This window comes from Atta cephalotes, assembly GCF_000143395.1.
Source record: "Atta cephalotes unplaced genomic scaffold scaffold00063, whole genome shotgun sequence".
In the NCBI taxonomy this organism is placed as follows: domain Eukaryota; kingdom Metazoa; phylum Arthropoda; class Insecta; order Hymenoptera; family Formicidae; genus Atta; species Atta cephalotes.
This window is the reverse complement of record NW_012130127.1, coordinates 44,865-60,067: the sequence shown is the minus strand read 5'-3', so window position 1 is coordinate 60,067 and position 15,203 is coordinate 44,865. Positions and strand designations below refer to the sequence as shown.

The window sequence follows — 15,203 nt, the reverse complement described above, 5'->3', positions numbered from 1 at the left end:
TTATAATCTAGGAATCTCTCTGTTGATACTCCCGGATGATGTGAGGTTAAGTTTCTAAACGTAGTTCTGCGCAAGGTGAACGTAAAGAGAGATGTTTGGTATTTTAGATCCAATTATTTTCAAGTGGCATAATCAATGTTCTTTGTGTGTTTAAATTTGATAAAAATCAAATGTAATTGAAAGGATGGTAAAGAGTTTTAGCTGCTATTATGAAATTGTAAAAAATGATAACGAGGTAATACAATAACGAAAAATTCATATATCTTAATATATTATTCTTAATATATTAATATATTATTCGATCTGCGGACGTAATTTTCCTAATTGTAAATTTCTATCTTAACTGCGCTATTTTACAAGAATGTTCTTACAGTAAGACATTGTTACATACGAAAAATATATAAAACTATAAAAAAAAACAGCTGGAAAATTAGTTTTAATTTTAATACAAAACTTTTCAATTTTTGATTTGCATGTTTATTATGAAAATACATAAGTGTGCAAATTAAAAGTTGAAATATTTTGTATTAAAATTTTTATTTTAGATTAGACGTTTCTGATTAATAAAAAATAGATTTTTTAAGTTCTTAAAAAAAGTGCAACTTGAAAAGAATAAATATTGATCATACGAATGACAAACATTACTGTAAAAAATCAAATTAGTGCGATAGACAGTGTGGACAGTAGTGATTCTGGGTGTGTTCCATATGATTAAGGTTATGTCACACGTTATGGATTGACAATATCGTTCTTGATTTCGGACGTTTTTAGAACACGAGATCGTGCTCTGTAGGAAATTTATAATATGATACTACCTTTCTTTGAAGAAGATGCCTGGTGCTACTGGGTTGTTTCAGTTGGTGCTCTGCTATCATTTCTCGGTCTTGTTGCTACTTGTATCTGCAGTTGTCGACGAAATGAGAATAAGTGAGTATACAAAGATTTGTTATTAACCATTTGATTTGTTATGATAAATTTATATTTCTAGTAATTTAAGTTATTAACATGTAAATATTAATAATTAGGCAAATAAATGTAAATATTATACAAAGTACTATTTCTTTGGTATGATATTTAATAAGTTAATACTACACTTTTATTAAGTTGATAAATTTATAAATTTATACTTCTTTTTATGTAAAAATTAATCATTGTAACTATTTCTTTTGAAACATAATTTCTAAGTTAATTGAAATTTATATTTGTTGTACAATTATAATCATATTATAACAGGAATGAATTTCTGGACCTCGCTGGTACAGTAACACTGAATAATTCTGAAACAGACAATTTCGACAGAATTCTGACATTGGATGTATGCCAGGTTATTGAGCAGGATATCAACGATGGAAAAAGGTTTCTACCTTAAAAATAAATTGGTTACATGAAATTTTTCTTAATAAATACAAAAAATAAGAATGTTCAAGCACTCTTGATTATTCCAAATAATTTGCTGTTGCTATAATATTAACAAAAGAGATACTGCCGTATCTGTAGATATTTATATATCATATTATGTGCTTACCCTTGTTTAAGAAGTGATTTTAAATCAGGAGTGAACACAAAATTATTAAAGTTACTTATTTTATTCAATTTTATATTTTTTGTATGAATTACAACTTTTTAAATCAGAGCTAGGATTTAATTGCCCATCTTCAGCTTGGTTCCTACCTCTTCACCGATCGGCATTTAGACTACATGCTACATGAAGATAAGGAGCAGAAATCAAGCAATCAAGCTAAAAATTGACTGAAATGTGCAACTAAATCTTAGCTCTGTTTTAAATAATTCATGTTATTGACAAAGACTATATATTATATAAAGACTATATATTATTTGCTGCAATTTTATTTTATTAAAATGTAATTAGTCGTATTCTCTTATCTTATATATTATAAATAATATAAGCTATTCATATATCAGCATTATCACTGCAATTTTCTACATATTTGTATGTGCTTATTGTAATTTATTTAAAAACTCTTAGTTAATTTAATGTTATACATTACTTTTTTATTTTCTAATAATAGAATTTGATAATGAAGTATTAATTTAATTTAATTGGCTGTGCATCATTAATATCTCTGTAAAAGACAAAAATTATAACACTATCATGCAATATAAATATATTAATTTGATAATATGCATTTTATAATATCATTTTATTACATTTTGTAAGAGAATCAGAGTTGAATCCTATGAGAAAAGTTTTTTATTCTATAAGAAAATTATTGATATTTATTATACATTTAATTATTGATTCAATGATACAGTTCGGATGCGTAGATAACATCGTGCGAACTGCCGATATGAGCACAAAAATAAACACGTTTGATATTAAGTTATAAAAATTGTTACAAGATTTTATTTTTATTATACGAAGATATATATATATATAATATATACGCGCATTTTTCTCGGTGCGTCCAAAACAGCAATTCGCACAATGTATCCATATATTCGGGCCCCTATTCTTCAAAAGTATCGCATTGAAAAATTAGGGCAATGCTATAGTATATCTAACACGTACTATAGTATGTGCGTAGTTTTTTCGTACGCGATACTTTTAGAGATTAAGGGTCCTGATCTATATCGCTAAGATCCGATTGCACCAACATATTTTAATTTTAAGTGAGGCTTAGTTTCTCTCTCTCGAAAAAAAGGAATAGAGAAAGCTTTACTTCTCGTTTAAAATCAAAGTAACATTGCAACCTTAGTCGATAATTTTCTCATAGGGTAAAAAACTAGTTTAACTATTCTGATTCACCCTGTATATGTATTGTATATGCAAAGTGATGAGAAAGTTACTGAAACTGAATAGCTGTTATTTTATAAAATAAATGGATAGAATGAAATAAAGTAAAAAATGGATATCTCTGTAAAAGAAATCCATATTATTTTATAAACATACGAAAGATATATGTACATATTTATAAATTTTTAAAAATAAATATTGTATAAAAGCTGAAAATTTAATTGAATGGTTTCATAATACGTATTATTTTTCTAAAACAATTTATCTTCAAAGACTTGGTTATTATAATTATTAATATTCAAAAATGTATTTAGTAATTTTCAAAAGCTCTGTGATTATTGGCAAATTTAGATGATCGTCATTTCGAAAACATCATTGAATCATTTTAATGTATTAATGATTTTAATATTAATAATCCTTTTGTATATATTTATGAATTTGTATATATTTATACATATGTTATACTTTTTCAGAGCCGAGCCTTGAAATGTATTTAAAATACTTTTATTTAAAACACATTATGTATTTGCAATACAAATATATTTTGTGTTTTGTACTTTAGTGTCAGTGGATCACATGAATATATTATGTATTTTGTACTAAAAATTGATTTTTGTATATTTATTAAAATTTAATTTTTTTTGTATTTTTCAAAAATAATTCAAAAATAAGATTAATTGTCTATCTTAGTATTTGAAATACAAAATGCAAAATATTTTCAATCTTTCGTTATTAATATTGAAAACAATAATACAAAATATTTTTATATGCTTAATTATATGAAGTACAAAATACAATTGTCGAATATTTGTTTTTCAAATGTATTTTAAATGTACGTACTCAGCAGGGTTGGCAGGAAAAAAACCACAATGGATTATGGATTTTACTGGTCCGGAGTTTATCCATTAGAATAAATTGGTGGTAAAAACTATAAAATTGACTAATATGTGATAACATATTTATTACAATCCCATTGCATATATTGTACTTACAATATTTTATTTTATGAGTACGGGCGTTTTTAGAAATAACTGTGTGACTATATCCACTTGTTATATTGATTATAGCGATTGTAAATTAATGCCATTATTTATTCATGATTAAAAAATTCCGTTTAATACTTAAGAAGCTAAATCATCAAATTTTTCTCATTTACTTTCTTGTTTATATATTTTTAAATAAATTATATCCTTTTTAATATTTCGATGTCTTCACAAAAAAACTGATTACAATTGCCACGATCAATCGCTCATCAATACATTTTTTTGTAAAAACTATAGTGGTATGATTGTGATACTCATAAAATGGGCATATCTTAACAGATGACTATTAAGATATGCCACCTTATGGTTGTCACGACCAAAATGTATTGAGGCGAAAATTATCATTATTTTCTGTTGTGGCAACCATTGCATTTTTTCCATGTTTACATCTTATGGCAGTAGATCCTCTATTTATTACGCTGTCAGTAATAGATCAAGCAACTAATCACACTAAAGACTTTTTATAGGCATTATGTATTTCAGACAACAGAGATCAGATTCGCATTTACCATTTTGTAACATCTTGTAACAAAAAATCTAATTTATTAGTATCGATTCCTAATTTATTGCGAAATTTTATTTTGAATATAAACTGAAATTAGAAAACTTAAATAAAACATGATTGATGTGACTCATTTCGCGGTCTTCTCGTGTAACATGAGATTCGTGCACGAATGTCTGCACCTTACTGATTATTTCATCAGCAAATAATAAACTGAACGTGTAATAATTACTTTAGCTTTTTTTATTTATTTTTTATGCATAGATTCTTGTCCATAAAATCATAAAGGACTATAAGACTAGGACTATAAGACTGCCTGTAAATAGAATATTGATAATTTTATTTATTTTATTGTTTTTAATACATTAATAGAAAGATTTCGAGCTGATTTAAAAAAAAAACTAGAAATACCGGTTTTTACTAATATGAATTTTTTTTCACTAATATGAATTTTATTTTATTTTCTATGATACTAATGAAATAATATAAAATAAATTTTATAATTCCAATTTTATAATAGTAATATTTATTTCATTTCGTTTTATCATTACAAAATAATAGTCATTAGTTTTATCAACTCATTGTCAGTATATGTATAGAGTATGTCTTAAGTATACTAATTTTAAAGGGTGATCCTCACACACAAATTTAAAACAAAAATTTCATGTGATCATATGTCCAAAATGGTTTATTTTTTTAAAAAATATGATCAGAATTAAAAAATTTCATTTTTTCCAAAAATTTTGAAAATCATTCAGTCTATTTTGATGAAACTTTGTACATTTAAAGGATATAAAGCCTCATCTTTTCAGACTATACATTATTTTTATTCAATCAAACTCAAGAATAAGGGAGTTTTTTTACGAAAAAAATGCCACTGATTTTTCTTAAGTTTAAAATTTTTTATGATAAATGGAATAAATTAGCTGAAAAAGGTCTCTTTTAATATTTTTTAATAAGGTGAGTCTCGAGTCGAGAAAAAAAAACAAATTTGAATTCGTGCATTGCAAAATTGTTTTATTAATAAATAATGATCTCGAAAATGGTTTATTTTATCAAAATATTAAAAAGATCCTCTTTTTTTTGCTGACTTTTTGCTGAGTATTAAAAATGATTCTTTTTTTCATTTAAATTCTACTAAATCTGATTATTATAACACTTCATATTAATTTTGAAACAATTGTTTCTCTCGAATATTTTTCGAAAGTGAACGAAATAATTTAACAATTATCTGCGTTCAACAGAAAAAACAGCTTTGCAACCATTGTAAAATTCTCTGATATAATTGGCTCTTGCCCTTAGGTTTTCTTGGATCCGAATGTATAAGTCAATGATATTAATCAAAGAATATATCAAAGTTGCATAGTTGCTTTTTCTACTGAATGCAGCCACTGTAATATAATCGATATTCTAAAATCTTGTAAATAATAATAAAATAATATCTTTCTTTTGCTCTTCGTCACACTAGCGATGGGAATAATTGTGAGGCCTATGAGCAAATACTATTGATACACAAATATCCATAGTACAAAATCCATAGTACAAAATACTTCATCAGTGCAATCATTTAAATATGGATTAAGCAGAAGATATCTAATTGATTACCTTTTTTCTCCTTTTTCTTTTATTCTGTTATCTGTAATTTAAGACAACAACCAACAGAAATACGTACGAATTTTGTATTATTATACATGAAAAATAATTTTTTAATAATTAATGTATTTTCAGTTTGCAATTTTAATTTTGAATTTTCTTTTCGATGTGTTCCGAAAATCTTAAACAAATTAATTTTACAAGTCTTTAAATTCTAACACTACTAAATTAAATATTAATTAGTATTATTATATTTTAATTAGTACACTTCACCTGAAACGTTTTTTCTCTCGAATATTTTAGAAAACGATAATATAAACAGTGTAAAATAAGCAAAATAATGTAAAGTAATGTAATATAACCGATATTTAAAAATATTTTGTAAATAATAAATGTCTATTAACATAATATTTATAAAAATATAACAGTAAACAGAAACTTATATCATCAACTTTAACATCTAAATTTTTAATTGTATATGTAATAATTTTTTAATAATAAATAATCTAAACATTATATTTTTAGTTTACCACTTTAATCTTTCTTCACGATGCGTTTCTTTAAAAATCTATAACATATTAATTTTACAAGTCATTTAAATTCTAACACTATTAATTAATATGACACTTCATATTAATTTTGAAATAATTATTTCTCTTGATTATTTTCCGAAACAAAGTAAACGAAATAATTTAACAATGGCTGTGTTCAGCAGAAAAAATAATTTTACAATCGTTGAAAGATTCTTAATATAATTGCTTTTGCTCTTAGGTTCTTGAATCTAAATGTATAAGTCAATGATATATATATCCTAGCTATACACACTTTTTTTCTATTCTTGATATACATATTGGGATCTCTGAGATCTTATCTATATTTGTTATCGTAACTTTCATAAAAATGGACATATTTATTAATTTTTTTTTCAATCGATGGAAAAAAATTGATTAACAATTTTTTTTACATAATGTGTAAAAGTCAATAGAATTAAGGAGCTTTGGATATATAGATTCAAAGAAAAAAAAAGTTTAGAAACACGAAAAAAATCTCGATTGCACTGGGAGTTTCTGTGGCCAAGTATGTATAACTAGGATTAAAGAATACATTAGTTGCATAGCTGCTTTTTTTACTGAACGCAACCACTGTAATATAACTGATATTCTGCATTCTTGTAAATAATAAAAACAATACTTGCTTCTGTTTTTCATTAGTGAATAAATAAATAATTGTTCCTTAATCAAAAAAGCTATTGATGTACAAATTTATATCACCAACATTTCATCCAATGTAGTGCGCTTAATTTATTAATTTATGAATCGGCCATTTTTTTCTTTTTTCTATTCTTTTCGTTGCTTTTAATTTAAAACAAACAACAGAAATAATGTCTATTAAGATTTTATTTACAAAAACTATAACAGAAATCTATATGAACTAATATTGAAATTTTTGTATATATGCAGGGTTTCCCGTAAATACCCGATTGATACTTAAGGAGAGATTCCTAAGATTATTTTGAGACGAAAATTTTAACATTAAAATATTGAGACTATAATAACTTTTGAATTATAAATATTTAAAATTATCGTCTACAGTTGGCGCGCTCAGGAGCGGCATAACGCAAAGACTTGGGATGCGTTTGGAGTTGCGCATAATGTATCGTTTTGTCCTTCTTTATTATTTGATGAACAAAAAGGACAAATGATCATGTGTTTCATGCAAAACTCTGAATGTACCTTTAAACGCAAAAACTAACTTATCACTTCTTTTGTTAATATCGATTTTAGGATTACATATGTGAATATAAGATTTTATTTATTGAATATTTTTACAAACGCATTGTACAATAATGTTGTACGATTATTATTATATTTGAATGAGTTTTAATTGAATATTAACAGTACTTAACTCTATACAAAGAGCTACTAATTTCTATTAATTAAGATATGAAATTGATAGCAGATTGCTCAAAGAACTGTTATCTGACAGCTTGCGTTTTGTGTATCATGTAAAAATAAAAAAATATTATAAAAAGGAAAATGTTGCACAACGTTATTGTATAATACGTTTGTAGAAATATCAATAAATAAAATCTTATATTCATACATGTAATCCTAAAATCTTAATCGATATTAACAAAAGAAGAAAAATCTCAAGCAGATAAAAAGTTACGAAAGAATATCATTTGAATCCATTTTGGAACTGTTTACAGCAGACTTTGACACCATTCTTGTAACGAATATCAAATTTTCTGAACAAATGGTACTCATTTTAATTAATAGGATATTTTATATATATATACAAATATAACTTCTAACCATTACTTTTTCAAAACTAATTAAATCTGAATAACTTCTCTTGTTAATTTCCGGGATATCCGCCTGAGAAAATTAAAATGTTCCACCCTATATATACATGTATAAATAGAATATTTTATTTGTATAGGACTACAAGTGCCAACAGAAGTCTTCCAGATATTCCAAAAGATAAGAGCAGAGAACATGAGAACATGGTAGATTCAGAGCCTCAAGATATTTATGACACTACTGAAATTATGGGGGACCATTCAGAATTGTATGCTACAGTCCAAGATGCAGGTAACATGAAATTGAAAATAATGCAAATAATTAAAATTACAAAAGATAAAAACATTTTATTTTATTATTTTATTTTTATCGTATTATTCTAACTTTCACTAACTTTATCTTTTAGCTCAAGAACAAATGTTTGAAAGGGAACCACAAGAAGTTATCTTGCAAGGATGTGCCTTGCCACAAGATACATCTCATCAATATACAAGATTTGCATCTCCTGTTTCTGACAATCGTAGGTGAATTGTTATTAAATATTTCGGTAATTATTCGGATTAATGGATACAGCACCAATGACTTTGACATATGTTGTCAGGGTCATTATTCTAAATGACCTTCAAAAAGTTTTAGGTAGCAGTCACTGTTCGTTCAAAAGTTACAAAAACCGTTTAAACAGTAATGTCTTATTTCTATCATTTACAATATTAAAAATTATTCTATATCCTGTCATGGGGCGTACTTTTCACGCGAAGCAAGGATCACTCTACTTCTGCCCTCCTGTCTAAAGTTCGATGTTCACGATACTAGAAATAGGTCTGAGATCTCAGATGAAAAAAGAATTGACCAATCGCATTGGTCATGTGATCAAATTGTTTAAATTAACGATTTGTTAATTCTTTCTTTGTCCGAGATCTTGGACCGATTTCTATCGTGGACATTGGGCTTAAGAGAAAGTCGATCGCTTGACAGAGGAGGAGAGGGAGGGAGAAATAAGGTGGACTTCGCTTCGCAAAATCGATCATTCCTAAACAGGGGGAGAGATGAAATGGATCTCGCTTTGCTTGGAAAGTCGTACGCCCCAAAGCAGGAGGGAAATGGGGTGGAACTCGCTTCGTGTGGAAAGTCTATCAGTATGTAGCAGAAATAAAACATAATTTTGTATTTGTTAATAACAAACAGTTACTGACTAAAACCTTTTGAAGGGTCACTCATGACAACATATGTCAAAATCAAGATCATCGCGGTGTCTGCTAATCCGAATAATTATCAATTTTTCTATCTTTGTTAATTATTTAATGATATTTTAATTTATTTTAGTTGAACATCCTTATGCCCAACTTCAAAATATTCAGAAAACTGAGGCTAGTCAAATAAATAGGTATTAATTATTTACTACTTCTACATTTTATATTGTTCCATATATCATTCCGTATACTTTTGTCTTATTTGTTTCAGAAAATATGTAATATTTGTTTCTCATAATTTACAGAAATAATGTTAATCAAATTACGAATATTGAAAAACCATCAACATCAATGGATCAATCAAATGAAAATCCAATCGCACCACCGAGAACTCGACGATCTTCATCTCACAACTCACTTCTTAATTCTGAAATACATTATGATATTCAGGCTGCTAATGCTATCTCTGGTGGTGTTCAAGCTAATCAAGATTTACCCTACATGACACCGCCTCTCTTAATGCTACTGCCACAGCCATTGCATCCCCAACATAATAATCTGCAACAACACTTCAGTGGAGACTCACAAGATTCGAGTATTTGCATTATTCTTTCCTTCAATTTTTCATTTATTGTATGATGAATAATTTCTAATGAATTGCATATTATCTTTCTATAACAGAAGGATATACAAGCATAAGCGTGAGGGAACCATTAGCTAATATAATAGCACAAAGTAAGACAACTTACAGACAAAATCAATCTACTCGACCAATTACTGATCCCCATTATGCTACTGTTTCTGATGATTCTGGTAAATAAGCTTCAGAAGTAAGCTATGATAACTATAATATATAATAAATCTCATATAATCTGACATTCTATAGACGAAATGTATGCTGCAATTGATGAACAGGATAAAATATATACCAGTGGCAGTGAAACATATGCACAAATTCAGCCAATGACATCAGAAGTACAAGTACAACATGAACAAATAGTATTTTGTCAGCCTCCGCGCACAGAAGAAACACATTCTGCACCTCAACCACCGAGTGTCGATAGTTTACGTCATGTTGCACACGCCCATTCTAGGCAAGGTAATAACTTTTTTTTGTAATCTGGAGACACGGTAGTGTCTCGGCGCTAAGACATGGCGCGATAATTATGTACCGTAAGTGCAAAAAGTTCGTACAGGGAAAATATAGCAAAAGTTTTATTTTTAGGAAATAAACATCCAGCGAGAAATGACTCATTGAATTGATATCGAATAAACATCAATATGATGATGACACTAATTTCATTATTTCAATTTAACGTTTAATTGACTGTCATTTCTTGCTAGAATTAGCAATTTATTCATAAAAAATGAAATAGACTGTATAGTTCTCAAAATTATTGTACTAAAAAGATGTGTAATAATTAAATAAAATACTATATTCAAAATAAGCCAAAATTCAAAATGTATTATAATATTTGGATGCACAAAGGTATTTGTACAGACAAGAAATTCAGCTTCTAAAATCAAGAAAATATGCGAAGCTTGTTTGTTTATATTAAACAACGTATTTACTATATATACTTGCTAATTAATATTTATTTTTTACAAATAAGACTTTTTAAATAAAAATTTTTCTTGTATGAATACTTTTTGCACTGTAATTTAACAAAATTTTTTTTAGATCCAAAAGCAAAAGTAATTATTTAATATATGCGATTATGCAATTATATTTCTAAAATAGTTTATCTTGTCACAATTTTAAAATACAAGACAATTTTAAAAAGTTAAAGGGATATTAGCGTGACAGTCAAACTCCGACGAAACAGTTTTACCGATTAAATGTGATTTACACTCATATGATTTATACAATGCAAACATACGATTTACGAAACATTGATATATCATTATACATCAATATCGTACGCACATATATATACAATTTATCGCATATCAAAATTTCTTTGCTTTTAAATTTATTTCTTCATATATACGACAAAATTTTGATAAAAAAAACATTCCCTCTAAATTCTGCAATTAATTTTATGGTACTCCCAAGCAATCATCCATCTTAAGCTGTACCCCAATGTGCTCGATCTCTGCGATCGGAATGTACTTCTTCGATGAAAACTTATAATGCTTATGACGTGACAATTTTTGTCCGTCGCGGATCTCCTATGCGAGGATCTTGCATCCTCCCGACTCGGAAGATGAGTATGCGCTAATTATTTGCTTCTTTAATTGTTTAATTATAAATTACACTTTTTAGTCTAATAATATATATATAAATTTTGTACTAATAACGTGCTCGATGGTTGCGCTATTCCCTATTATATTTTTGTCGTCTCATCCATCATCAGGAGAAAGAAGATCCATTACTTCGAGAAGAAAGAATCACGTCATCCGTAACGGTCGATCATGTCATACGTAACTAAGATAATACCATGTTGGGAGCTGTATCATTCGGGAGCCCGGTACACGCAAGTCGTATGATTCTGTATGATTCCGCTTTTTTATTATATTGTCGTTTAGAACCCTGCTATTATCGCACACTAATTATAGGAAGAAGAAGCTCTATGTACATAATACATTTTCTTCCAACGGAAAATCAGGATTACAAAGAATGAGAAGATAACCGTGGACAGTAATGTATATTACTTTGACCAATTGTGCAAAAATAGAGGGACTGATTCTCTGAAGTATTGTTCGTTTTGTCTTTCGGGAGCTGCTCGGAGTCGTTCCGAACCCAGCGTATTTGAAATATAGGATTCACACTACGTACGACATCTCTCATACGACATCTGACATTGTTACGATGAATGTCGGACATCGTATAACGGATATCGTACATAGTGTGAATCCTACATTTCAAATACGCTGAGCTCATTCAGAGCAACTTCCGAGAAACAAATGTGTACCACTAATCATATGGATAGTATCCGTCTGAAATAAAGACGTTTAGTTACGGAACCGCTATGGCAGAGCTTCCTTGGATATCTTGAGCTATCCAAAAGAATAATTTAAAAAAGAAGGCTGTAAGACCTTCCGAATTAATTCCGTTACGCCCTATAGAGCGCAAGGATTCGCAACCTGTGATGATTTATGCGAGTTGCAGGATGAGCAATAAGAGTCGGCACAGAAAATGGCCCTGGCCCTGACTAGGGGGAGGACCCAACAGTCTGCGTGGATCCGCGGAAAAATTCTGGTCGGCACTCGGCACTCGTGTTGTGATTGAGCCAGAGCTTTCTGTAAGAGGACACACGGACTCCCCCAAGGCATGACTGTTGAAGATTAAGGAGCGAATCGAAAATTTCCAAAGGATGATATCGGAGAGAGAGCTGAGGTCGTATCGGTGAAACGATCGTTAAAGATTCTTGAACTCTCGAATGGCCAATATTTAAGTTGCTGCATAGTACTAAAGTTCGCAATCACGTGTCATCCGATGCTATTTTTGAGCGAAATATTAGTTGCCGAATTCCACTCACCTCTTGCCACAGCCGAATCATTTTTTTCTACATGTTTGCGAATCATCACGTAGAAATTCATTTTATGTCACCAATGTGATCTGTCCAGAAAACTTCTTGTTATTGTGCGAGTCTTTTATCTATCGACGATATACTTGATTCCTAGCGCGATTTTATGTGAGATATTCATCTTTATTGTATAATAATTTTGAAAACTCCGATCATATTAAATTTAGCATGATTGTTTGACCGACGCGAGTATAATCGATTCTATCTTTTATTCTGCGGATGCCGAGCCTTGAAGAACTACAGATTCAATATACAGTTGATCAATATCATATGTAATTCGATGTTTACAGAGTACATTTGTTATTTTATTTTTCTTATTAATCTCTGTACAGTTCTTTCAGCCTATCTCATTCTCCAACATTCTTCCCGCCTGTAACAAATCACTCCTGCTACTATCGCGAATCGTTTTTGCATATAAATACTACTGTGAAATAAATCGAAAATTAACGAAAGAATGGCACGCTCCCTCGTGTCTGGCGCCCGACTTATGTTTGGTGAAAAGTTTTATCTCTGGGGGATCAATTTTTTCCCAAATGCGAAAATGTAAAAATCTCACACATACACACACACACACACAACACACACACACACACACACACACACACACAACACAATTTTTCATTTGTCATGTTTCCGTTGTAAGGAAAACGTTACATAATTGACCCCTAGAACAAATTTTTCTATTTTTTTTTTGAATATTAGAATAGCTTAGCGCCGCCCCTACCACTTTAAGAAGTTAATATTTCTTAAACGAAGTGTTTGCGATCAAATTTTCACAGAAAAATTTTGTTTGTTTTGAAATCATGAATTAATTATTTTAAGTTTGGCGATTTAACTGACGGGAATAGTTTGAAATAATCTATAATATAACTGTCTTTTTTCTTATTTTTAGCGTCATCGTCAAGTGCCAATAGCTCCATTATCAATCTCGGATCTCCTAAACCTGAAAAACGTCAAGCAAATTCTCCTCTACCACCGCCACCTGAAGCAACTGCGGAGGCATACGCATCTATTGACAAAAAAAACAAAAATGATGATAAATCGAAGTCTTCATTGTCGGCGGGTAAATCACTAGAGGATATGTACGCGAAGGTGATGAAGAAAAAAAGGAAATAGAGGAACAGCAAAATGATGCTCATCCAAGCTTTAATGTTTTACATTCTGAAACGAATGCTTGTAGAAAATTAAGTCTTATAGAAATCAGCAGAGCATCATGGTGCAGCCACGAATCTGTGGAAATACAGAAAAAGGAATCCGATTTTGTTCATTGTTCAACCAATAGTTCTACTACAAGCAATTTTTATGCAGAAAGTAACAAGGGCACTCCTTTAAAAGTGCCTAAAGATGATGCGGATGTGATCTCGTTACATTTAGAATCTGATCACGAATACGAAGCCGTTAATTCTAACAGTCAAAGAAACTCTGTTGCAAGAATCGTTATGAATTCATTTAATTCAAACTATGATATATTACGTCAGCAGTCTTTGCAAGAAAATGAAAACAATTCAATATCTATGAAAAATAATACGGATATATATTCGACACCATTTAAGCGCAGACAAGTAAGTAACGCTAGCAGCGACGATCCTGGTTATGAGAAGGTGCGATTGCAACAACGAGATCATGAAATAGATTCGGAGCCAAATTACGAAAGCATGCCACATGATACGAATGAGCCGAACTATGCGTCCGTTTGTCGACCTGGTGACAGTGATACGGATCCAAATTATGAGTCTGTGAATCACACCGATCCGAATTATGAAAGTGTGAAATACATGAGTGTCGGGCAAAGTGAGGAACCACCATATGAACAAGTGAATAATTTATTGTTAAATGCGGACGGTTATGAGAAGGTAAAAAATAAGAAGAAAATGGACAGTAATTACGAAAAAATAATACTACATAATTCTTTAGAAAAAATTAGCAATGGAGGGGATACCGACGACGAGCAATTCGTTCAAGTGTAATGTTCTTATTTTGCGTTACTATGAGACCTAATGATCGAATTGTGTGTTCAGTGTTCTTTGCAATCTCAAGCTCACTCAAAATTGAGTGAACAAAATTTGCCCTTATATTTTGCAACAAGCGATTTACAAACAATACATCAAATGGCATTGATATAATAATGAGAATAAGACTGAGGAAGACAGACAGTAAAAGTAAGCTTTTGAATAAAGAGACGATAGCACTTAATTTCTAAATTGTTATAAATGGATGTATTTTTAGGATAATATATAGGAGCATAATTCGAAAAGTTACCAATAAACGAGTCAAAATGTAAATTAAT

General features: G+C 29.4%; 1 protein-coding gene across 1 annotated transcript; it reads left to right on the top strand.

The window, feature by feature from the left end:
* Positions 1-805: 805 nt before the first annotated feature.
* On the top strand, positions 806-14,883 carry LOC105623702. The gene is given in 10 exon segments (XM_012205084.1): positions 806-927; positions 1,234-1,356; positions 8,336-8,487; positions 8,603-8,716; positions 9,520-9,580; positions 9,692-9,981; positions 10,068-10,199; positions 10,273-10,485; positions 13,809-14,015; positions 14,018-14,883. Coding segments are annotated over 10 exon segments (2,280 nt in total).
* The last annotated feature ends 320 nt before the right edge of the window (positions 14,884-15,203 follow it).